Below are 21,670 nucleotides of genomic sequence, written 5' to 3'. Positions count from 1 at the left end.
TCGCCGCAATGTTGATGCTGATCACTGCGATTCATGCCGAAACGCCTATGTCTATGCTACATGTGTTGTAATGTCGATGCCACAACTCCTATCATACTGCTGCGTATTTCGATCTATCTGCCTCGCTATCCTCAACTTTTCTCCTACCTTCTATTTCTTCCCGAAGACGCCCACCGTTTTCTCAATTTTGAGCGGAAATCGATTTACATCTCCTCGAACCGCGAGAGGTCCATGGGCTTGGCCAACAGGGGGATGACATAAGGGTCAAAGGTCTTCCAGTACCTATAGTGGCGAATCGCATGATCGATCGGGTTCGGCGTCAGCTTGTTGCTCGGCTTGGTCAGCAGGTCAGACGTACGGGTTCTCCAGGTCTATAAGGGTATGTGAAAATGAAATCAGTATATCAATCCACAAGGATGAGAGACGTACATCGAAATGGACTTACGGTACTTCTGAGAAGATTCTTGCTCGTATCGCTCGACGATTCCGAACTTGGTCTCATCCTAAAGATCACACCCGAATGTATAGATGAGAGCCCCGGTCATTCGATCAGCTTCGATCGTTCTTGTATGCATTCCGGTGTGGCGACGAGACGAGACGGACCTTGGGATCCTGCATGACGTGCCAGTCGATGGTCTCCTTGTCCTTTCGGTAGACCTGAGAAGCCTCGATCAACTTGTTCTTGAGCTTCTCGACGCAGTCCTGGAGAACAAGTAGGGGGTAAGTCAGATCGATCGACTTCGCATGGCTGGGCTATAGGCTTACGGGCTTGGCCTGCATGTGGACGATGATAGTGTAGACCATATTGAAGGATATCGGGTTTGGTAGAATGCCTCAAAAGTGTCTCGTTCTATGAGAGGGCTGTGACTTTGTCGGTGGGTAGATGGGAGATCGGAGGGTTATATAAGTTTCCCCCAGTTTCTCGCCCTCGACTTTCGCCCAGCCGTTCTTTCGGTTTACGTTCCGCGTGCCGGCGGCAAGAGAAATTATGGTTTTGCTTCCAAGCGAGCCGCTGTGAGTGGATCTGTAGATCTGTGCCTAAGCATGACGTAAACAGCAACAACATGTCGGTCAACCTGACATCGATATCTGACCTTGGTATCCTCGGCTCTCTGGTTACTGATCTCTTGATGTCGGTGATTGCTTACCCTAATTACCGTTCAGCTAAACCGCATGTTGATAATTGACCATATATCGACTTCATCCACAACCGTGTGGATCAACTACACGGCGACCATGTCTCTCACGAACATCGCAGCCGGCTTCGTTCGCCCTCACTCTATCCACCCAAAGATCCAGGTCGACGTATCAGGTTCCCGGTCAAAGGGTTGCGACCTTCATCTGTTCGTACGGACAAACGACAAGATCTTCTTTGATCCATACGAGCTTGAGGATCTATGGCAGCCTACAGGATCGACCATAGGACGACCGAATGAGGTGGTCTCGTGGAACCTTTCTCCGGTCAGCCCCGATCTCGAAAGACCTGTCAAATACGGCTTCAGATCGTCAAACGAGACGGACGAGTCTGCGGTGGAGAACAAGCTTCATGTCCAGCTCGAATGGTCCTCGTCAGATCAGCTTCAGCATGTCATCCCGGCACACGCTCGGTATCAACAGCCGGACGAGAGCAGGTACCGTGAGGTTCGGATGTCGACGGTCGATTCGAGACAGACTGGGCTGGATGCCGATGTGGATGTGCGAGCGGTATGGAGCTGCTCAGAGGAAAGCGAATCGCTAGGTAAGTCGAAGATTGACACCATATAGTCACGCTCCCAGTCTCATTAGTTGGCGTTCACGTCAGGCTCTGTCATCGATCGGAATGTGCTGGATCCAGATATCCGACGGCATCTATCCGGTTCGTATCTATACAACATCGACCCTACCGGCCATTCACACAACGAGTCAACATCCGCAAGTATCCTTCTTCCCGCCGCTATTCCCTCGCACCAAGCGCTCGTTGAATCCATCACGTTCTGCGTCGTACTCGGCTGCTTTGTGTGGATCATGAAGGTGCTCCTCGATGTCGCCAGACAGCCCTCACCAACAAAATCGTCTGAAGGGTCCAAGATCAAGGTCGATTAAACATCGACCACATCGGCCGTAATATCGAGGTTCGGGTCGGGCTTCGTGGCATGCGAGATGACGTAGCTCAGAGCATAGTTGTTGTCGTTGCATCTGTCGGGTTCGGCAAATTTGTAACGATTATCAGCTTATACCCATTCGAGAGGGCGACCCAGATGGACTTACAACCGGGTGATGCTCTGCTCAAACTCGGTCACGCTCCGCTGCAGCGACCGGAACACGCTGGCAAACTCGCCCGACCGAGACCCGAGGTATCGCCCGTGTGCCGTCATCAAGGCTTGCGACCACGACAAGTCGAACTCGACGTGCGGTGAAGTTTCCATATGCGAGGCGATGAAACGCAAGAGCGTCAAGAGGTAAACTTCCGGGACCTGCCTGGCTATCAACCGGATGTCGCTGGCAGGGATCGATTCGTATGCTCGGAGGATGAGTGGCTGTTCGTTGAGTCGGAAAGCCATGATCAAAGCGAGAAGGTGGTCCCCTTCCTCGATAGTTTCCAGCAGCGACTCGGGCGTGATATCGATGTCCAGGTCGTAAGGATCAAAGGTGGTCGTATCATCCAGTCCGTAGAGGAGCAGTCCCTCGGTAGACGCCGCCGCCCATGATCGACCGGTCGGTGAAAACTTGACGCACATCGTCCTGGCTGCTCTTCGGTATTTACGTTTCGACAGATCGCCCCGCTGCGCTCCCGGTAGCGTAATGTCCATTCGGTCGTTCAGGTCTTCCTCATCGCCCCGCAGGTCGAGGGTGTCAACTGGCCCTGCCTCGGTCATCTTCCGGCTGTCTAGGAACTCCTGTGTTCCGTCTAGCGATAGGTTTTCCGAGATTTGGAATTTCTTGACCATGACGCCGTCGCGTACGTCATATATCAATACGTACTTGCTGCTACCTCCAGCGATGATGCAGCTCCCGTCCGCAGTATACGCCAGACTGTTGAAATACTTGCTAGAAGCATTGTTGGCAGCTGTCATCCGGTCGTCCTGCATCCTTCCTCCCGATACGTCTTTCCGTCCCTCGATGACGCTGGTTTGCTTGCTCTCAGTGACGTCGAAAAATGTGATCTGGCCATCTAGCGTGGAACAGGCTAGCTCTTTGCCATCCGGTCGGTAAGCCACTGACAACACCTCTGAGCTCAATTGGAACGGCTCGGTCGCACGCGAACGACCGAATACGCTCCAGGTCCTGACAGTGCTGTCCCACGAAGCCGAAGCGAGCTGTGCTCCTGATGGCGAAAAGGCTAGCGAGCCGATCGGAGCCGTATGACCGGTCAAGACATCGAGCAATTTCCCCGTTTGCACTGACCACATGAAGATCTCGAAGCTGTCCTGAGATCCGGCACAGACGACCTCTCCACTTGGGTCGACGGCCAAGCTCGAGAATTGTACCGGCGTAGGAGATGTGAACGTCCGGAAATTTCGATACCGTACGAGATCGTACGCCCGTACCGTTCCGTCTAGCGAGGCGGTGAACAGGACCTGTCCCTGCTTGGCGAATTCCACTCCTGATACGCTCGCCGAATGTTCACCAAAGGTGACAAAGCAGAACCCGCTTCTTGCGTTCCAGACCTTGACTTTGCCATCTTCGCCTCCTGTAGCCACGTTCTGGCCGTCCTGGCTGAACGATAGCGTGTTCATGTCAAAGTAATGGCCCTGCTGTTTGAGCACGTAGCTCTCCGACTGCCACTCCCAGACGAGCAATTGTCCCAAAAGCTGCGCTCCGAAAGCCAGCCATTCTCCTGTGGGGTTGATGGCGACGGCCGCAATCTTTTCTTGCGAGATCGACAGCGTGTGGATGTTGGTAAAGCTTGGCATCTCCCACAGTCCAAACACTCCGCTCGAAAACCCGACGACAAGCATGGAAGCACGTTGATGGAAAGTAGTGCAGACGACCTGAGCGCCGGTCTGGCTGAAGTAGTCCCGTTTGGCGATCCCCCATCGTGTGTAAGCGACGACGGCATCGGCAGCCGCAGCCGAGGTCGACGCAATACCGTCTGGTGCGTCCAGGATGTCGACCTCCATCTCGTCCTCATCTTCATCCTCTTCTGTCTTTTTCTTGGCTTGCCATGTGAATGCGGTACCGTCACGGGACACGGTAAAGATCTGGCCCACGAAAACGACGGCTCAGCTCAAGGCAATTATGCAATTATATACGGGCCTCGCAGAGCACTCACACTCTTCTCGTCCTCGCTGAAGAACGCTCCGACCAATGCGTCCCGATGTCCAGCAAAAGTTTTCGGCTTGTATCCTTCGAGCGGGTGCAGCGTGTATAATCTCGCCGTCATGTCCCTTGAAGCGGTGATGAAGTACCTGTTCCGTGCCGTCTGAAATTAGCACAAGTCTCCTCTCATAGCTTTATTCCTTCCACCGGTATACTCACCGTGAACTCTTCGACCAGGTGATATGCGTCACATCGTCCGAGTGGCCAGTGTATTTGCGATGTAGCACAAACGGAGCGAACTCTCGAACTAGATGAGAGGGGGTGAGCCAGACATGGATCTGGTTGCCGTGCGTGATGGCGATATACCTACGAAATGTAATGCGTCAGAAGTGCGTCGTGGCCAAAATTGCGATCTGCACTCACTTTCCGTCCGGGCTGAACTTGGCGTCATGTACGGGAGCCTTGAAGTTGATATGGTGCAGGACCGTCCCCTTTCGGAAGTGTACCAGTAGAGCTTGTCCATCTACACCAAGCAATCACGGGGCTTCAGCTATGCTTGTTCTAGTTTGACGCAGAGATTGAGCTGCTGACCTTCGTCGATTGACATCAGAACATTGCCATCAGGGGACAAGGCGATGGAGAGGATGTTTTTCCGGTTCTCAAATGGCAACGTCCGGGACTTGTTGCTATTCAAGTGACGACCGTTAGCTGCGAGACCACTTCGTAACACGTGCCGTCCGCTACTTACCCGACGAGATCAAAGACCGATACCCTGTTCCCTACAGGACTCAATATCGAGTTGCCATCTGGCGTAAAGACGACGTTTCCCTGACGATAGACGGTCCCGCAGAGGTTCTGCATCGACAGCCAGTGATAGTATGAGCTATCACTCGTTCGGGCCACCTCGGACTAGCTTGCTCACCTGGAACTTGAAGTTTGCCTTCATCTTCCACAACGAGATTGATACTGAGGCTTCAAGCTATCGATATGAACAAGGTCAAGCAAAAGAACATGAACACATTCGACATGTAAGATGAGCGATTCAACTTCTTGGGCCGAGCGGCGACTTTCTGAGAATCAGTCACGTGACACGGAAATACCCATGACCGCGCCGGCCCTGGGCAAACGATGTTCCGCCGTAGTGAAGTGCGTAGGTGCTCAAGCTCAAAGTTCGAAGCTTAGTTAAGATGGTCAGAAGTGCAGAGTGTGTGAGACGATCCAGGCGCCATCTGCTAGATTATGACGGTCTGACACTGGGATCGCTCCGTGATCGAGGAGTAGAAGGTGTTCTTTCACGAACAAAGGTGCCGTTTGACTAGACGCCCCAATGGGACCACTCGGTCCCCTTCATCGCCGCAAGGCAATATCTTTGGGAAACAAGTCACATGTGACTCTCCCAGTAGACCAACTTCGGCCTTGACACTGAACCCTGTCTTTGACTCCTGCTTCAACCTAGTCGGCTATACCGCCCATGGACCCCGCGATTACGTCCTTGGGAAGGACCAGGTTCAAGGTGCTCCATCTCACCACCAGCCTGTATCTCTTCCTCAAAATCAAGAGGACTGATGTGGGCCTTCGAAGCCTTTCACGCTGAGGTATATAGAGAATGCGTTCTTATCCGAGTTGACGGGGAAGACCGTTCCTTCCATCTCCGGGGAATATCATCATGTACATGTTCGTTAAGTGTTGGAAAGAGGTGGGAGAGAAGTTGGGAAGGTCATCCGAAAAGCCAGAGAAAGCCGAGGGGGAAGGAAAGATCATGTTGCGATCAAGATCTTGACGGCCATGGCTATGCATGCAAGGCTGACGTATGGCGAGAGTCGTTCCCCTGTGCAACAACGGTATTGCCCAAGCAAGCAGAGTATATTTCAGCTTTCTCTCTGATGGACACAACGTAAGCAGGACAGGCGTGCTGACCTATCCGAGAACACTTGAAGAAGATCCCCAAGAACCTGGAATTGACCGGCAAATGCGTAATCAGCTATAACGTCCTGCAAGAAGCGATCGGATGTAGCGTATCTACGCCCAACTCACCCTTCCTTGTTCCTATCTACCAACCCCGGAGCGGTTCCTCGAACGTAGGTACAGGTACAGATCAAGAGCAGCCATACGAGCAGGAGCGATTGAAAGTTGAAGAGGGCGGACTGAGTATAAGAAGAGGTGTATACAATACGATTTAGCTTGTGAGGTGCTATCGATACCGGTCGTAGACCTACCATCGTTTCGACTTATCTCTCGGCTGCCAGGATGACGGATGAGAATGTACGGTGCGGTTCCAAGCTCGGATGAACAAACAGGGCTGCTGAACAAAGGAAAGGAACGAGATGAGGGGTGTTTTGGAGGAAATGTGTATGTAGCTTCGTGGAGGTCGAGGTTGGCCCCCCGACCTGATGTCATACTCACCGCGCGCTAGGAGGAGGTGGCCCATCGCCCGGACTCGTGCATCATCATCAATCCATACGTCCATACACTACTACTGGCTACCGGGCATGCCTGCCGACACCTCACATTCTCACTCTTCACATCAACTCTAGATCTCAGACTATCTCGATACTATAACAGCGAGACTACCTCTCGAAGAGCCCGCACGCACCAACACCGGGTATCCTCGACAGCGCCGCATACTTGCAGAACCATACTCGACGGAACCCCTAGATAGTCTGCAGCTACTTGGCCGACCCCCTACCATGTCCATCCCTTCGACGGCATCGCTGAATCAACGGCTGACTTCGCTGTCGTCTATGATCCTGGAAAGATCACGCGTGGTCTCGTTGAACCTATCGCCTTCAGCATCGACCGAATCGCAAATCGTCCGATCACTCAACTTTGTGCGGGATGGGCTATTTAAGATCGAGGAACAGGCTAGAGAAAACGGAGCGTCGGATCCAGTAATGAAGGATATCGGGGAACGATATGATAGGATGATCAGTCTGATGGAACAGGATGATATCGGGCGGGAAAAGGTCAAGGGCTTGGCTCGGCCCGTATCGCCGTGAGTGATCCTCTGATGTCGTCTCTATGCCTGCTCAATCACTGATGACAGCGCACCTGCAGTCCAAAAATCTCGACAGAAGAGCTTATTGATTCGAATGATGCCTCTTCGACTTCGACCGCCCGTCCCGTCCCTGACCTGCACGTCTCTCCCCCTACACCGGCCATGAACAACTTTCCCTCAGAAATCCCTTGGCGAGCATCCTCGAGTCAGGGTAGCTACAGGGACAACGTTAGCGAATACGAGAACGAGAATAATAATGAGGACGAGGATGACGATCTGGTGGTACATCCGTCAGGCACGATACCGGCCGACCAGGATCCTCTGTTCAACCCGGGAAGCTTTAAGGGCAGAAGGGGGAGCTATGATCCGGATGAGGCCGAAGATGAAGGGAGAGGGATGCTGAACGAACAGCAGATTTTGGAAGATCAGAGAGGGGTCATGGACGGTCAGTCGTCACCTAGCTAGTACAAGTATAGCGAGAGCTAAACATTAATCCTCAACGATAGACCAAGACGCACGGCTAGACCTCTTGTCGCACTCTATCAACCGGCATCACCACATGTCAATACAGATTGGGGACGAGCTGGATCTGCAAAATGAGTTGTTGGATGACACGGATGCAAGAATGGACGGGACCGCCGCGAGGATGTCACGAGCAGGGAGGAGCTTGGACAAGGTGGCCAAGGGCAGTAGGGAGCATGGTGCGTCCAAGCCTGTACAATCATCATATCGACTCAGACCAAGCTAACCTGTACCATTGTCTTACAGTGAGCTCGATCACGATCGTGGCCCTGATAGTCATTCTGCTTCTGCTCATCATCGTGTTCAAGACATGACACTCGTCTCAATCATCATATCGTCCGTCGTAGGAGATTTGTATCGGCAAATATCACATCATACCCAGAACATCATCTCCAAACGCTTCTCTGTAACTAGATTCTGTTATACATCGAGGTGGAAAACAGGGCTTCTTTAACCAAGAGATCGGAGCTTGCGGGTCAAATGTGTCGTCTACCTATTTCCTAGACTCTGCAGAGAAAATCGACTGCTTGCTGTGTAAGAGGACATGGTACCGCTAGCGCTATCGTAAGACAATACCACCGATGACGTATCTGCCTTGGCTCTACTGGGCCCAATCTTGGGTTTCGGTGGGTACATCATTGCGCCGACCCATACGATAGTGATGGCCGATGCTTTATCACTTCCAGTTGAATACTCGTAGTTATTACTGTCCTCTCCCGTGCCACTAGAATTCGGCCCCTGTTTGTGGTCCAGGGTCTCGGCCAGCTGACAGATATCGCTCCCTTCGCCAGTGGCACCTTTCGAAGCCAGAGGGTTAGCCTGACTGGGATCCCCTTCGAGTAGAAGGTAGCGTGTATCCGAAGAACCGGTTGCTGGGACTGAATCGAGTCCAAACGTTGGGAGAGCCACGCCAGAGCGCTGAGGTTTCTGGCTGAAGGTCATGCTGATCAGTGAACTTAGTATCCGATTGGAGAGATTGGTATGTGGCAGGCATCCATTATTGGTGTGGCGGACTGCGTTACCACGATTCAGACACATCCTCTTCTCGATATAAGTAGCCGCATCACGCTTGCGCCATGGCTAACGGGAACGCGAGCGAGTGAAAGGACGTCATGTCAGTCTTGGACTCTCGAGCGCAGCCGACCGGCAGCAGGCAAAACAAAAGAGCTTCTCCGCTAATCATTCCTTTCTTCCTAACCGAACGGGGAACGTCATAGTCACGAGCTATCTTAGGAAAGGCCGCACACAGACTTTTGGGTCGACGCTTGTTTACTGCGGTCTCCGGAACTCGGGCCTATTGGATATTCTGCATTAGAACCCTATTATGTGCGCATGAGCAGAATTCGTCGCTCGGGCCGACTTGCGATACAATGAACAAGAGCACGGCGCCTAGATGTCATACAGACTATCAGCATCATTGCCAGGATGTTGCGTTCCCGCAAGTCTCGAGCTAGCTATTCGTCCTTGCACTTCTGCGATTTCGTCTGACGATAAAGGCCTCGACAAAGTCGCCCCTATCGTATGGTCGTCAGTAGGCCTGGGCTCCAGGAATTGATTGGCCCGCGATTGCTCCGTCAGGCCAGACGCGATCGACTCAGGGTTGCCTGTTCCAGTATATACAGACGTGGCAATATCCGATTGGCTCTCTGCAAAGCCGAAAATCTTGTTCGGGTCCTGGCTCTTGTACCAGTCAAGGTCTTCAGGCTGCAAATGGAACTTCGCAGGGAGAGCTTTGGTAGCAAGAGTTATCGCCCTCAGTCGCTCTTCCATCCGCGCTTGTTTGCTGTCTGTCGAGGCGCGCTTTATGAGAGCGCAAGGATTTCTGTCCCCGAAATCTTTCAACAATGTCACTGGCTCTCCGGCCTCTGCTAACCTTCGGATTTCATCTATAGCATTGTTGTGCAGAATAGCAGTTTGGAGATCGATATATCGTTGCTGCGCTCGCAGTCTGTCTTTCTTGTTGTCCATTCGAGAGGTAGGTCGGGTCGGTCAGCTGTGGAAGGGTTTCTGGGTATGAAGCAAAGTCAAGCTTACCGACGAAAGTACGAATTCCAATCACCTCAAGACCGTCGCCCATATATACTCGCCAAGGCCGATCACGCAAGGTCTGCGGCACTGAAAGGAAGGCTTTTTCAGACAGAGCAATGATCAGGTGATGATTCAGCCTCAAGCACTCGGCACTGCAGGATCGCGAGCGAACATCCTGAGAAGCTACCACATGGACCCCTCCCTCCTTTCTAGCCAATGATGCTATTAATCGTCATCTATCGAATGCTCACAGCACGCTACGCCTACCACCCTGGCAGGAACTTCCACGTTTTCCTGCAGTACCGGTCGTACTCGCCACCGAACTCTTCCTTCAACGCCTTTTCCTCCACCCTGACCCGGGCGTTTAGGACTTTTACTTGCCCAGCTATGAGAAGGATACCAGCCCCGCTCGTGCCGATCGTCTGTACCGTATCCGACGAGGTATTAATCCCAAATGCGGAAGCGAGGAAGCCTGTTGTCCATTGAGCAGCCTTGACGGCGAGCTGGTCTAGAAGCGGAAAGTGCAACGAGCTGGCCGAGGTCGCTCCTCGAAGTACGAGACCGATACTCATGAGCACTAGTCCGGTGTAAGAGGGGTGTCGGAAGAGATCGTATGGAAAAGGACCGGTGATCAGGCGGTGTTCTCGTCGGATGGCAACCTGTACAGGAAAGATTAGAATACGTTCGGTGCACCCAGCTAATATCGGAGTACGGTATGGCTGATGGAGGCTCACCTTGAAGGTAAAGAACCGTCCCAATACCTGGTAACACCTCAATCGAAGCGTCGCCCCCGCAATGGCAAGTATCGCTCCCAACTCGCCTAATCTCGCAGGCAATCCACCGATCTTCCCGTATCCCTGCCGCAAGCTCCAGATCTCGTACGCCGTCACGCCAAAGACGACTAGTCTCTCCATCCAAGGTGTCCTGTCGCTCGCGAGTATCCTTTCAGGGGAGGTAACATCTTCCATCATTCGGTCACCATCTTTGGTAGAGGCTACATGGGGTGGGCAGATGGCGAGTAGGGTCAGGCCGTTGGCCGTTGCGATCAAGGCGGATTTGAGGATGAGGAGCAAGGGCATCCTTCTGTTGATGTTCGAGATCCGGATGTATTGAAATGACGATCTCTGAGTTGCCCGCCCTGGACCCAATAGCCAGTAGTATGTTCGAGGCTTAGAGCCGAGTGATCGAGTGATTCAAACAAGCAAACAAGCAAGTCGCAGTCGAGCAATCTGAATCTAAAGGACCCCCACCCCTCCTGCAAGCCTTACGTCATCAGTCTCGACATGATATGTCACGTGATTCCTGCTCCCCCTTCCCCCCTTGCTGCCGTTCCACCTCATCATCATATCATCGCTTTCCCGGAGTAGAAACCTCTTCAACCTCGTAGGGCCACCACCATCATCACATAGCGTACTAGCATATTGCCATCGCTCAGTCTAAGCAACAGTCCTACGATACGTCAGAGTATTTAGCAACCTTCTACGGAACAAACGGACAGCAAAAAACAATCGAGGACCAGACATCCCGAGCAAACATCATGACGCGTTCCGAGGAACTGTAAGCGCATCTCTAACGCTTCCTTACTCCTGACCATATCTGACCTAGCCTTTCCTCCGTGCAATCAGTAACAAGCATACCGTGGTCGAACTCAAGTCGATGTTGACCGAGAAAGGCCTCCCAGTAACGGGCAAAAAAGCCGAACTCGTCGATCGATTGATCGAAGCCGAGACCGGCGTACCGCAAATTCCTGGCGTGACCATTACTAGGGAAGCTGACAAGGGTGCTGAGGTGCCTGATGCGTGAGTCTCAGGAGATCTACTTTACTGTTTGAAAGCAGGTGTTAACGGAGCTCTGTTGCGAACTCCACACCAGATCCAACCCTGGCGAACAGACATCCGAGACGACCATGACCTCTATCCCAAATGAAGACGGCAAGACGACCGAGGTCGACATCACCTCGGACAAGGCAGCCCCACCTACCACCCTCGTCGAACTCGGCGTTGGAGCGGAAAAGAGCCCGGCAGAGATCGAGCTCGAGAAACGACGAGCGCGAGCGGCCAAGTTTGGGATCCCCTTCGTCCCGCCTGCTGCATCTGCTCCCAAGGCGCCTGTCGAGAAAGCTACCAAGCCCGAGAGCAAGAAAGCGGCTGGCAGTGGAAAAAGCGCTGCTGCGTCTACGCCGGCGCCTTCTGCCGCATCTTTGGCCGAGTCGGAGGAAGCCTTGGCGAAACGTCGAGCCAAGTGGGGAGTCGTCGAGAAACCGGGCGCTATGCAAAAGGTCAAGGGCAAGTTGGTCGAAAAGTCTGAAGCCGTCAAGGCTGCCGTGACGGGCGAGACCACCAAGAGCGAGACCGCTCCTCAACCTGCTGCGTGAGTCGGCTATCTCGCAACCGCTGTCCGAACCAGTTCGACCCTGCACACGTAGCTGAACACGTGCGTTCTTTTCTCTTTGTTTGCGAAACACCACTTAGACCAGTAGAAAAGACCGCCGAGCAGATCGAGGAAGAGCGAAGACGTAAGGCTCGAGAAGACCGATTCAAAACCGCGTCAACGGCGGCAACAGCAGAATCGACGAACGGAGAGGGAGAGACGGGCGCGGAGAAGCGAAAGTTGGACGAGAGCGAAGGGACGGAAGCGCCAGCTACTGAGGAGCCTGTGAGTCCACTCTTCTCACCGCTCGGGAACTTGATCACATGCTCATCCATTTCCGACATTGCGACTGACAGGCGGAAAAGAAGGTGAAGGTATAAACGCGCAATGACGTATGGTCCTGCACTGCCGAATGCGTTGCTTCGATTGAACAGAAAAGGTAAAAGTATACCCTCCGATCACGAGGGCTTCTCTTCTCAACTTTCTTTCCTGCACTATCTCCCTCACTCTTCCCCTTCGCCTCCCTCACACCCTTCTCAACCCCCCATTCGCTGTTTTCGATCTATTACCATCTGAGCCTAAGAAGAAGGCTGGCTGGGTGGCCGGCTGTGATTCTGGTTGGGCTTGTATATCTGACCCAAACCACAGCCCATTGTAATGAGACTTCAAGATGTCCCCAACGCATCATGATCACTATCAAGCATTTGCTGGAGTGCTGGAGTATGCCGCAATCGATAGCGCGATCATTAGGGAAAAAGACTGAAATGTTACAAGGTTCAAGAATCTATGTATAGCATGTATAGGGCTCCATCCAGTGTTTTACCGCCCTGCTAGAGGTTAGATTTGGGTAAAGATCCACCGGCTCCCTTCCTCGTCACGCTAGCCGTGATCAGTCCAGATGGGTCGGCGGCAGGATGGAACACCTCGGCGCCCCCTTCTCGTCCCAAACCGTTGTCCAGACCGAAAGGTGCGAGGTTGACGGGACTATGAGATGTCGCCAGGATCAGCCTCTGCCAGCAGACGATCTGCTATATAAGGGGAAAAGCGACTCACATGTAGTGTTTGTTCGGGTAGCTGTAGCTGACCTTCTCGATCTCCTTGGCATCCCTAAGCAACTTCTGAGCGGTATTGTACATGGTCGCCTGAACACTAGCAGACTCGTCCGTGGCAAACACTTCCAGCGTGACCTCTTTGGCGGTGCGGAAGATTCGGGGAAAGTCCAGCTTCTTGCCGATCTCGGTAATGGAATCGATCGTCAGAGGAATTGACGAGGGAAGGGGAACGGTGTAGTCGAGGGTAACAGAAGTCGAGAATAGTCTGTCGGCGACCTCTGTAAGACGGAAGCAGGGAATCGATAAGTCTCCCTGTTTACCCCTATATAATCTGAGCAAGCTCCGACTGCACTAACCTCCGAGTGTCGTAAATTCGTCCTTGTAGAAGTCCTCAAAGCTCGAACCAGCGGTCTTGAGTACTGCAAAAACATCGTGAAAGAGGCATTAGGTATCTACTTGCCTAGTGAGGGATCCAGCGTTCAACTCACCTAGCAGATCCTTCATCCCCGACTTTACCGTCGCCTTGACGTTCTGCTTGCCTTCAGTCGCGTCCGCCACGACCGCAATCACAGCCTTTTCCTCTCCATCCCTCGTGAACGCCCATCCGTGAGGCTTGCCCTGGACGGGGATCCGGGACCACTTGTGAGAGAGGATGTCGATGAAAGCTTTGTTGATATGGTCGTGGTGGTTGACGTAGTGAAGAGCCAGGTGAAGGGCAAAGAGCTCTGGCGTCAAGACGTGAGGAGACGTCTTGGCAAAGACTACGACATGGAAAACGGATGAGAGTTCAAGTTTCTGATCTAGAAATGAATTTCAGTCAGACCTATGCTCACCGTTGACCGTGTTCTTCATGCTGTCCGTCGTTACGACACACTTGTTGTCGGCCTTGGTGTAGCTGGTCTCGATTTGACCCTCCAGCATCACCCGGACGGTATATTCTGTCAGAAATCATCTTCAGTGTACCGCTCGACCCTGAGGACTGGCTCGGACTCACCGACCACATGATGAACGTTGCCCTCCCTGACGACTCGAGCGACCCTGACGAGATCTTTGCCGTATCGAGCGGCACTGAGGTATCCGGGCTCTGATGAGGACATTATGAGAGGAATCTGATGGCAAGAGCTATAATACGTCGGGGATTCGGGAAGGCTTGAACAAGAAGGACTTTGGAGACCACTGTACGCCACTGTGGGAAGATGTGCTGGTGAACGCTCAACGATGTCGCGATGTATATATACTCTGCGCTCTTGCGACCGATATCATCGGCGTACATCCCCGAATCGGACGGAAGCAAAAACGTTCCGAGATAACGGGGGATCCTCACGCCGCTCCTTTCCATTCGAGATGATAATCGGATCGGAACGGACGTCTCAGATCTCGTACAAGCTGTTCGAAGAGCTAGCAAGGAGCATGCGCGATTCCTTTCAGCCTGTTGTATTAGCTGGCATCTCTATCATACATCGGCGCTCGCTAGAAACCGCCAAAATGGTCTAAACGGATGCGAGCAGGACCTTCCCCGACTTGAGCGGACTTGACCGACGCACGCGGAACGCGGATCATGGACATGCGACGATGGCATAGATCATAGAAGAGTTCGTCGAGAAGTCTGTACATCCCGATTGATATTACCGCACGAACGGATCATCCAGTCTATCGAGTTTCAGAAGGTGTATCAGCATTTGAGTATCAAGAGCAGAAGTCGCACGCTATCCAGGCTCACCGGACGGAAAGCGGTCCTCCGGGCAGATCCCGCAAGACGAAAACGTTCGTCTCCATCCTCAACTGCGCCGTGTTCAACTTGTCCAGCTCCTTTTCCATCTTGACCAAGTTGACCTGGTCCCGTTCGTCCATTTTTCCAGTCTTTTCCAAGACGTCCGACCTCTGACTGTTATTGAACGTTTCCTCGTACTCTTGGTAGATCATTTCCTTTCGCTGATGGATGTTCGCTAGCGACTTGTACATCCGGCTGAGGATGGTCTGATAGGCTCGGGAGAGGTCGACGTAGTAGAGGAATGTGCAACGAGATGCTGAACGGTCGGCCGTTCGAGATATGGCTTGGAATGTGACGAGAGAGGCGGTCTTGAGCGCGCTCAGCTTGATTCGGGCGTCGTCCCCCTTGATGAGCGCTTTCGAAACGACCTGCGAATCCAAGGTGAGACAAAAGTGTTCGAGCTCAATGATTACGTCCCGATGACTCACCATCTCTTCCGTCACCTTGTCACCGTGCATGACGGCGTTGAACACCCGCTTCCCCATCGGACCCTGCGTCTCCTCGACAAAACTCTCCAACAGCTGCCTCTTCAGCCGACTGCAGATACGCTCGAAAAGTACCATATACTGGGGTCCGCTCGCCGAGGCCGCCATGATGTCTCGTCCCAGAAAGACTCCCTCTGCTCGATAGGCGTTCTGGTCGTCCTCGCCTGCGAGGATGGCAGCGTATCCAGCGAGGAGTTCGTGGATCTTGGATTTCGAAGTCAAGGATTTCCCTCCGAAACCAAGAGATAAAGAGTCTCGTTCGTGTTCTCGCATTTGCGTGAATACAGCTTGCATCCCCCCAGTCGCTTCGAGATTCGAAGCGAATATTTCCGTGAGCGATCAGTCGACATGCTCGGTTTCTCAACGCGCTGTCAGCAGCTCACAAGATGTTTCCAATAGCAAACTGTCCTCCTCGGCCGAGATGACGTTCATCAGGCCCTTGACGATGAACCCGGCGGCCTTGTTGTAACGATCCGCCACTGCCAGCTCGATCAGCTGAGAAATACGAAGACGATATGTTTTAGCATGTAGGTTCAACTTAGCGCACCGATTGCATCACTCACCTTGTTTCGGAATAGGCAATCGAATCTTTCGTAATTTATTCGTAACATGGCTTTTGGCTAATGACCCAAAACAATCGCGACTTAGCGGGATTCCCTGAGGACGTTGCGGGCTTTCAATAGCTTACGTCTACCATCTCCAATTCGTCACCCTTGTGCTAGAATGGGAAAACACCAATGACATCAGCAAGAGCAAGATGAAAATCGAAGGGCTCAGGAACAAACCTTCTTGCTCGATCCTCCAACTCCAGCATCAGCTTTCCGCTTCACCCCCGCCTTCAGCAACGCCTTGTCCGCGCTCGTTTCCTCCTTGACCAGATCCCTCATTTCGCCCATCACGTCGCTCTTGATCTGAGCCAGTTCTTTCACCGAGAGCAGGGCCGACCGAGACTTCTCCTTGGCCTTCCGCTTCTTGAGCATCTCGTCATAAGGCGTTCGATGCAGGATGGGCGTGGTCGGTTGGATGTATCGGTTGATGATGAGCTTGTATACGACTTCGGTCAGCTGTTGTTTGCCTGGTGGACAAGGACGTTTAGCATATGGATTTCAGTTCAGTTCAGACCCGGCTGTGAAGTTTACGTACGGACTTCCCGCTTGGAAGGGCTTGTTATCAAATCGAGGCCCAATATTTGATCCTGCAGAATATGCGGCAGCCGTAATTTTCCTCCCTGAAGTACGACCTGAACAACTAGTCGAGCCTGAACACCACCAATCGCGGAAGATTAGCGAGTCGTCAGTATCATGAACACGTTTGCTTGGCTCACGTCTTCACCCATGTTCTCTTGAGTCAGCTCCAAGATTCGCCCCCACCTCAGCCTCATCAGACATTCCTTCAGGTTCATCTCGAAGAATTCCTGTGTCCGCTGCCCCAACTCGGTCTCACAATGCCACGCCAAGTTGTGTTGAACCAAGGTGATTAGGATCCCGGCCACCTGTCGACGAGGCAGTTTGGTGAAATGTGCAATTTCGGTCAATCGCATCCGACCTCGATGAAGCAAGATCGAAGCGACCGATGCTACAATGTTGCCAAAGTCGGCACGAATGATGTATTCTGCGAGCCTTACGGCTTCCTTGTCGGCCATCTCGAGTCGGTAGCCCTTGCGAGATGGGTTTCAAAGAGCGTATCCGGGTGCTGGAAAGTTGCGACGAAAATGTCGTTTCACTAGGGCTACCGAAGGGCGGTGATCATCGAGTAACCTCGAATGTCGTGCGTGAGAGACCTTTGCCCTGCCGGACTAATTTTCCTCCAGGGTTAGTTTTTTGTCAAGCCGAAGTGTCTTGTGCATGCAGGATGTCACTTCTTGCTTCTTGTGCGAGTTGCTTTCAACCCTTGGACATCGTGCATCGTGATACTTTTGATCACGTGATGTTGGATATTGCTTGAACTGCCTCGGCGCTTCACGTAAAGATGACGTTATCGCATCTGCTTGGCCATATTCATCTCAGATCTCAGAAAGAGGTTCTTGCAATCGATCGTTGACAAGTCGCTCGGATAATCTAACGAGCCAATGTACCGGATGCGGACGACTATGTCCTAAATCAGAAAAGGAAGAGACAGATCTTCCAGAAGGATGGACATAGTTGCCAAAAGATAGCACTTCAGAGCGACATTCGACCACAGCGAGGATACTGCAAGTGTAAACAAATAGCGGTTGCGAGGCCTGGATCAGGATGTCGAACGTAAAAATGTCTGTGTACTGGGTATGCGAAAACTTACCGAATCAAAGCTGACGGTGGCTTGTCCGTTGTGTTTGCAGGAACTTCCAGACCCTGCCAAATGTGCCATTCCTACAAGGTATGTCTAGGGTAGAGGATCAAGCGCCAATCATATCTCCAACTCGTATTGACTCTGTCCCACAGGATGGCCGGGCATTCTGGGTCAAGAACCTTGGAGGAAACCTCCAGCGGTACATGGTGTGCGTTGATAACGTAGCAGCGTATGGAGCGGATGTGAGACGAGCTTGTCACTAACGCATATACCTTTCTTCGTGCAAACAGCTCCTCGAGTTTAGACCAGGATCAAATCAAGTCAAAGCTAGATCAATACAAGTCGAGTTTGTAAGGATAGAAAATATGCCTGGAGGAGGTAAGTTTCCCGTATACCTCCCCAACATTGAATGGAATCTGACCGGTTCATGGGGTCAAAGGCCAAACTACTATGAGCGTTGTAGGAGCTCCAGTCACTGTCTGGCAGGCGCCCGCGGGCAAAGAGTGGGAGACGATAAAGGCTGTGAGTCTTCCGCGACGTCTTTTTCCCTCTGTGATTCTCATGCTGCTCGAATGTTGGGGAATGTAGACGGACTTCAAGGTGAATGAGAGGTGTACAGTATGACCAGACCAAACGGATAGGTCTGATGCAACTTCCGTCTGCTTAGTTCTATATACCACTGCCTCTGAATATTCCCGGAACTGTAGAGATGAAACCGAAAGGTGGGGGACTACGATACGAGCTCGTTGCAAACCTGTCTCACAAACCGAAAAGGTGAGCCATATATGTCGCATAGCACTCCATTACCGTCATGCTGAAACGGATCTCGATAGCGGTCTGCTACGACGCGATTCGAACCCGGTCACCCGGACGACTCAAGCCATCTTCATCACCAAACATGAGCAACATTCGGCCTGGCCCATCTATAACGTTCCAGAGACGCGTTCGACGGTACTAGACGAAATGGAGTTGACCGTCATGCGCAACTATACGGCTTTTGGACCGGCCGATCGAATCGAAGTGTTGGCCTGTTTGCGATCATCAAGACCGAAACCATTGAAACTCCGGGCTTTCCACCTCGAATTGATCGAGGTCATAACCTTTCGCCCGCCGGTCAGCCGAGGTGCAAAACAAGCATCTTCGAATCGAACAAGAGTGGTGCACGAATCAAAGGTTCCCGTCGGAGAGAAGATCGGTCGGACGGAAGAGAAGAAACGGTCGATCGCACTCGTCGTGCCTGCCGGTCTCGTAGCACATACTACAAAAGGTGCGAAGCTGTTCGATATTGCTTACGAGCTCTCGGTCAAAGCGATCATGGAAGGGATGGGCGACGTCAAGCTCGAGCACCTGCAAGTCACTCTCGGGATCTATGGTAGACCTAGAGCGCACGACGTGGTCAACCAGATCGGGATGGTGGACGCACTATGTCCTTTCCCAGTCGGCCGACCTGGAGTAGCCAGGTCAGACAGTCAGACGACTTCGATCAGGAGTTCGATTGCGGGTCCGGCCGGAGGAGGGCGTCCACCCACCGAATTTGTTGCCTTCCCGGAACCTCGCATCAACCCTGCCAATCAGCTCTCCCCCGGACACCCCGGTCGTCCAGCTCGAAACAGCTACTACGGACCCATAAATCCCTCCATCGCTCAGGACATGCCTTCCCATGCACGATTGACTCCCCAACCATTCGCCTCGAGGCCGCTTTCTGTGGATTCTTCTTCTATATACTCGCATCCTCAGTGGCAATCACAGTCAGACGTATCGTCGGTGCGGGATCTGCAATCCGACGCCGGCCACAACTTCAATCGGGTCCGACCTCAGACGTTTGGATTGCCCGATCAGTCGGTCAACGTTCTTGCTGATACGAAAAGGATGTCTTGGTCTTCCGGTCAGGGAATGGAACGAGGGCCATCGCTTCACGGATCGCCGGGTGCCAACTTGCGACCAGCTGGACCTTCCAGAACTCCGACCGGGGTGACTATAGTCAGCGAAGACGGCCGCAGAAGTCTCGATGCAAGACCCGTAAGTCAGCAGCTTTACGCGCTGGGATTGATTGATTAACGCATCTCGAGGTCAAACTTTAGGGTTCTCTTTTACTGGAAAGACCAGGAATCAGTCCCACACCCAGCCGTCGCTCTTACGTCCACCAGGATGGCGGCAGGGTCGTGCTGAACGAAAATGGGGAGGTTCAACATTCCCCTCAGATACAGCAGGATAATCCGATGTCGAGCCAAAATCGATGGAATGCAGCGGAGGCGGAAAAACAGAGATTATATGCCGAAGCCCGAAGGAATGCCGCTATGACACAACTGTCTGGGGGAGCTGATCTTGAGCCAATGGGTTTGTCGGAAGATGTGCCCCACGAGCCTCCGCCAGAGTATAGTCCTCGTCAATCTGGGCATCCACAAGTGGTCGTGGATCCTCCTGCCGAGTCGAGCTCTGGACATGACACCACTTATCCGAGGGAGAAGATGCCCGTAGCGAGGGAAGGAAGCGGCGATTCGCATGAGAGCGATACTCGTACGGAGCAGCCGCTAGCTACTCCGCTCGCCGAAATGCCGGGCGACCTCATGCGAGCAGCGCCGCTGTCTCCTACCCGAGAATCATCAGAGCCCCCGTCAAGCCCATTCGTTGGCTTAGGCATCAACGGCGAGGGCACGTCATCGTCTATGCCTGGTATGAACGACGCAACGAGTCCGACTACATCACGCCATTTACCTCGACCGCTTAGCGACAAGGAGCAGATGAAGCGGTATTACGAAGCACAAGACAAGATCGCGCGCGCACAAGCCGTTCCTCCTCCATTCAACAACAACAGAGACGCGAGTGATATGCCATTCGGAGCCGAATCTTCGAGTTCGTCTATGAAGCCTCTGAGCGACAAGGAGGCCATGCGTCGATTCTACGAGGCCCAGGATCAGATGAATCAGGCTCAGGCGGGATCGAGCAGTCGCACGGCGGACCGGGGTGAAGGCAGCTCATCGTCTGGTCGAGGTGCATCATCTATGGGCAGCTCACGACCGGCTCCGTTGGACCTGTCGCCGCGCTTCATGACCGCCGCCGAGGAAAAGGAGATGATGAAGCATCGTTATGAGCAAGCGACCCGACAGGTCTCGGATCATCACCAGGCGAGGCGTAGTGACTCCGGGTGGTCTGATAGCGGGCACGGGCACGGAGGTTCGAGCAGTGCCACACCCACCCGGCAAGAGTTTGGGCCCACAGAAGCTCCTAGGTCGGGCTCTTCTCAAGGTCATTCGAGGTGGGCGTCCGCTACAGAAGAGAAGGACGCCATGCGGCGGCGGTACGAAGAGGCTGTCAATGCCATGGGTCAGACCGGGATGGGCGAGGGTAGCAGTAGCGGCGGTCCGCGAACCGGTGAAATCAACCCTGCGCATGTGCATCCAAGTTACTCGGGCAGTAGCAGTTCGCAGACGACCCCACCTCCCGACCTGCCTCAACGACCGAATGCAGAGTACAAGACGCTCCTATCGCCCGACCTGCCGCAAGGTATGCCCGGGATGGCACCATACTACGGAGGACCGATGATGAACCCACCGTTTGGGATGCCGATGATACCTCCCTTTGGACCTCCCATGAGCCCGCCGATGGGGATGGGTCCCATGTTCGGGATGCCGATGGGGATGGGAATGATGCCTCCCAACAATCCGTACGCTTACGGGATGCCGCCGGGACAGATGTCTCAGGGATACCCTGCGCAAACACCCTATCAGGGACAATACCAATCACAACACGTAGATGACCGACAAGAGGAAAGCGAACGACAGTATCGCCAGGACAGCTAGTTTCATAATCGATTGTCTCAGGATAGCTAGATTGTAGATAGGTTGACAGCTCATATTCGATTTCGTTGGAGAATGTGGGTGGGTGTGTGTCGGTCAGATCCGACGGTGCCTCGTCGCGTTAACCGGTCGGTCGGTCTCGG

The 21,670-nt window shown here is 53.1% G+C and overlaps 11 protein-coding genes across 11 annotated transcripts; 4 read left to right on the top strand and 7 right to left on the bottom strand.

Annotated features, from left to right (window-relative positions):
* On the bottom strand, nt 1–968 carry HD553DRAFT_302762 (uncharacterized protein). Its single transcript, XM_046178791.1, has 5 exons — nt 766–968; nt 604–702; nt 446–503; nt 359–371; nt 1–282 (listed from the first exon to the last, which is right to left on the bottom strand). The coding sequence occupies exons 1-5, from the start codon at nt 802–804 to the stop codon at nt 204–206; spliced, it is 288 nt and encodes a 95-aa protein (XP_046040206.1). The 5' UTR covers nt 805–968; the 3' UTR covers nt 1–203.
* A 216-nt stretch (nt 969–1,184) lies between these two features.
* On the top strand, nt 1,185–2,163 carry HD553DRAFT_9071 (uncharacterized protein). The gene is made up of 2 exons (XM_046184581.1): nt 1,185–1,738; nt 1,802–2,163. Exons 1-2 carry the CDS (start codon nt 1,237–1,239, stop codon nt 2,080–2,082), a joined length of 783 nt encoding a protein of 260 aa, XP_046040205.1. The 5' UTR covers nt 1,185–1,236; the 3' UTR covers nt 2,083–2,163.
* On the bottom strand, nt 2,125–5,236 carry HD553DRAFT_9067 (putative WD repeat protein). The gene is made up of 7 exons (XM_046184579.1): nt 5,162–5,236; nt 4,988–5,094; nt 4,831–4,925; nt 4,663–4,762; nt 4,459–4,605; nt 4,253–4,388; nt 2,125–4,181 (listed from the first exon to the last, which is right to left on the bottom strand). Exons 1-7 carry the CDS (start codon nt 5,183–5,185, stop codon nt 2,244–2,246), a joined length of 2,547 nt encoding a protein of 848 aa, XP_046040204.1. The 5' UTR covers nt 5,186–5,236; the 3' UTR covers nt 2,125–2,243.
* A 760-nt stretch (nt 5,237–5,996) lies between these two features.
* On the bottom strand, nt 5,997–6,458 carry HD553DRAFT_266775 (uncharacterized protein; the record flags this gene model as incomplete). Its single annotated transcript, XM_046177501.1, has 3 exons — nt 5,997–6,067; nt 6,157–6,191; nt 6,274–6,458. 3 exons carry the CDS (start codon nt 6,456–6,458, stop codon nt 5,997–5,999), a joined length of 291 nt encoding a protein of 96 aa, XP_046040203.1.
* A 468-nt stretch (nt 6,459–6,926) lies between these two features.
* Nucleotides 6,927–8,070, top strand: HD553DRAFT_338259 (uncharacterized protein; the record flags this gene model as incomplete). The annotated part of the gene is made up of 4 exons (XM_046182335.1): nt 6,927–7,231; nt 7,294–7,679; nt 7,741–7,935; nt 8,003–8,070. The coding sequence occupies 4 exons, from the start codon at nt 6,927–6,929 to the stop codon at nt 8,068–8,070; spliced, it is 954 nt and encodes a 317-aa protein (XP_046040202.1).
* Nucleotides 8,071–9,015: 945 nt separating this feature from the next.
* Nucleotides 9,016–9,940, bottom strand: HD553DRAFT_9022 (uncharacterized protein). Its single transcript, XM_046184577.1, has 2 exons — nt 9,791–9,940; nt 9,016–9,708 (listed from the first exon to the last, which is right to left on the bottom strand). Exons 1-2 carry the CDS (start codon nt 9,831–9,833, stop codon nt 9,146–9,148), a joined length of 606 nt encoding a protein of 201 aa, XP_046040201.1. The 5' UTR covers nt 9,834–9,940; the 3' UTR covers nt 9,016–9,145.
* Nucleotides 9,941–10,047: 107 nt separating this feature from the next.
* HD553DRAFT_338257 (uncharacterized protein) lies at nt 10,048–10,863 on the bottom strand (the record flags this gene model as incomplete). Its single annotated transcript, XM_046182334.1, has 2 exons — nt 10,048–10,443; nt 10,519–10,863. The coding sequence occupies 2 exons, from the start codon at nt 10,861–10,863 to the stop codon at nt 10,048–10,050; spliced, it is 741 nt and encodes a 246-aa protein (XP_046040200.1).
* Nucleotides 10,864–11,188: 325 nt separating this feature from the next.
* On the top strand, nt 11,189–12,857 carry HD553DRAFT_347042 (uncharacterized protein). Its single transcript, XM_046183269.1, has 5 exons — nt 11,189–11,341; nt 11,410–11,583; nt 11,657–12,154; nt 12,256–12,439; nt 12,511–12,857. The coding sequence occupies exons 1-5, from the start codon at nt 11,322–11,324 to the stop codon at nt 12,532–12,534; spliced, it is 900 nt and encodes a 299-aa protein (XP_046040199.1). The 5' UTR covers nt 11,189–11,321; the 3' UTR covers nt 12,535–12,857.
* Nucleotides 12,858–14,405, bottom strand: HD553DRAFT_302751 (uncharacterized protein). The gene is made up of 6 exons (XM_046178790.1): nt 14,201–14,405; nt 14,040–14,144; nt 13,695–13,967; nt 13,563–13,625; nt 13,208–13,484; nt 12,858–13,138 (listed from the first exon to the last, which is right to left on the bottom strand). Exons 1-6 carry the CDS (start codon nt 14,301–14,303, stop codon nt 12,985–12,987), a joined length of 975 nt encoding a protein of 324 aa, XP_046040198.1. The 5' UTR covers nt 14,304–14,405; the 3' UTR covers nt 12,858–12,984.
* Nucleotides 14,406–14,834: 429 nt separating this feature from the next.
* Nucleotides 14,835–17,285, bottom strand: HD553DRAFT_302746 (uncharacterized protein). The gene is made up of 8 exons (XM_046178789.1): nt 16,787–17,285; nt 16,606–16,720; nt 16,248–16,537; nt 16,151–16,180; nt 16,026–16,082; nt 15,846–15,957; nt 15,406–15,767; nt 14,835–15,345 (listed from the first exon to the last, which is right to left on the bottom strand). The coding sequence occupies exons 1-8, from the start codon at nt 17,102–17,104 to the stop codon at nt 14,923–14,925; spliced, it is 1,707 nt and encodes a 568-aa protein (XP_046040197.1). The 5' UTR covers nt 17,105–17,285; the 3' UTR covers nt 14,835–14,922.
* A 212-nt stretch (nt 17,286–17,497) lies between these two features.
* HD553DRAFT_8731 (uncharacterized protein) lies at nt 17,498–21,605 on the top strand. Its single transcript, XM_046184561.1, has 9 exons — nt 17,498–17,710; nt 17,780–17,817; nt 17,883–17,938; nt 18,021–18,108; nt 18,170–18,252; nt 18,319–18,330; nt 18,398–18,504; nt 18,564–19,749; nt 19,812–21,605. The coding sequence occupies exons 1-9, from the start codon at nt 17,694–17,696 to the stop codon at nt 21,528–21,530; spliced, it is 3,306 nt and encodes a 1,101-aa protein (XP_046040196.1). The 5' UTR covers nt 17,498–17,693; the 3' UTR covers nt 21,531–21,605.
* Nucleotides 21,606–21,670: the final 65 nt, after the last annotated feature.

Source organism: Filobasidium floriforme (genome assembly GCF_021052385.1).
Source record: "Filobasidium floriforme strain CBS 6241 chromosome Unknown HD553scaffold_1, whole genome shotgun sequence".
Classification (NCBI taxonomy): Eukaryota; Fungi; Basidiomycota; class Tremellomycetes; order Filobasidiales; family Filobasidiaceae; genus Filobasidium; species Filobasidium floriforme.
The sequence above is the reverse complement of the archived record's forward strand: the minus strand, read 5'-3'. Positions and strand labels throughout refer to the sequence as shown.

What these genes read in the sequence shown, in the direction of transcription:
- HD553DRAFT_302751 (XM_046178790.1), bottom strand. Translation starts at nt 14,303, where the DNA reads ATGTCCTCATCAGAGCCCGGATACCTCAGTGCCGCTCGATACGGCAAA. An exon ending in CATGAAGAACACGGTCAACG is followed by an intron (nt 13,968 to 14,039) that starts GTGAGCATAGGT and finishes TCCATGTCGTAG; the next exon opens with TCTTTGCCAAGACGTCTCCT. An exon ending in TACCCGAACAAACACTACAT is followed by an intron (nt 13,139 to 13,207) that starts GTGAGTCGCTTT and finishes GACATCTCATAG; the next exon opens with TCCCGTCAACCTCGCACCTT.
- HD553DRAFT_302746 (XM_046178789.1), bottom strand. Translation starts at nt 17,104, where the DNA reads ATGGCCGACAAGGAAGCCGTAAGGCTCGCAGAATACATCATTCGTGCC. An exon ending in CCCTTCCAAGCGGGAAGTCC is followed by an intron (nt 16,538 to 16,605) that starts GTACGTAAACTT and finishes CTTGTCCACCAG; the next exon opens with GCAAACAACAGCTGACCGAA. An exon ending in TTTGCTATTGGAAACATCTT is followed by an intron (nt 15,768 to 15,845) that starts GTGAGCTGCTGA and finishes CGAATCTCGAAG; the next exon opens with CGACTGGGGGGATGCAAGCT.
- HD553DRAFT_347042 (XM_046183269.1), top strand. Translation starts at nt 11,322, where the DNA reads ATGACGCGTTCCGAGGAACT. An exon ending in ATGACGCGTTCCGAGGAACT is followed by an intron (nt 11,342 to 11,409) that starts GTAAGCGCATCT and finishes CCGTGCAATCAG; the next exon opens with TAACAAGCATACCGTGGTCG. An exon ending in ACCGCTCCTCAACCTGCTGC is followed by an intron (nt 12,155 to 12,255) that starts GTGAGTCGGCTA and finishes AACACCACTTAG; the next exon opens with ACCAGTAGAAAAGACCGCCG.
- HD553DRAFT_9022 (XM_046184577.1), bottom strand. Translation starts at nt 9,833, where the DNA reads ATGGGCGACGGTCTTGAGGTGATTGGAATTCGTACTTTCGTCG. An exon ending in TGGAATTCGTACTTTCGTCG is followed by an intron (nt 9,709 to 9,790) that starts GTAAGCTTGACT and finishes ACAACAAGAAAG; the next exon opens with ACAGACTGCGAGCGCAGCAA.
- HD553DRAFT_302762 (XM_046178791.1), bottom strand. Translation starts at nt 804, where the DNA reads ATGGTCTACACTATCATCGTCCACATGCAGGCCAAGCCC. An exon ending in TCCACATGCAGGCCAAGCCC is followed by an intron (nt 703 to 765) that starts GTAAGCCTATAG and finishes CTTGTTCTCCAG; the next exon opens with GACTGCGTCGAGAAGCTCAA. An exon ending in ACGTCATGCAGGATCCCAAG is followed by an intron (nt 504 to 603) that starts GTCCGTCTCGTC and finishes TGTGATCTTTAG; the next exon opens with GATGAGACCAAGTTCGGAAT.
- HD553DRAFT_8731 (XM_046184561.1), top strand. An exon ending in AAATGTGCCATTCCTACAAG is followed by an intron (nt 17,818 to 17,882) that starts GTATGTCTAGGG and finishes TCTGTCCCACAG; the next exon opens with GATGGCCGGGCATTCTGGGT. An exon ending in GAAGTCTCGATGCAAGACCC is followed by an intron (nt 19,750 to 19,811) that starts GTAAGTCAGCAG and finishes GTCAAACTTTAG; the next exon opens with GGTTCTCTTTTACTGGAAAG.
- HD553DRAFT_9067 (XM_046184579.1), bottom strand. Translation starts at nt 5,185, where the DNA reads ATGAAGGCAAACTTCAAGTTCCAG. An exon ending in AGGCAAACTTCAAGTTCCAG is followed by an intron (nt 5,095 to 5,161) that starts GTGAGCAAGCTA and finishes CTGTCGATGCAG; the next exon opens with AACCTCTGCGGGACCGTCTA. An exon ending in ACCTGGTCGAAGAGTTCACG is followed by an intron (nt 4,389 to 4,458) that starts GTGAGTATACCG and finishes GGCACGGAACAG; the next exon opens with GTACTTCATCACCGCTTCAA.
- HD553DRAFT_9071 (XM_046184581.1), top strand. Translation starts at nt 1,237, where the DNA reads ATGTCTCTCACGAACATCGCAGCCGGCTTCGTTCGCCCTCACTCTATC. An exon ending in AGAGGAAAGCGAATCGCTAG is followed by an intron (nt 1,739 to 1,801) that starts GTAAGTCGAAGA and finishes CGTTCACGTCAG; the next exon opens with GCTCTGTCATCGATCGGAAT.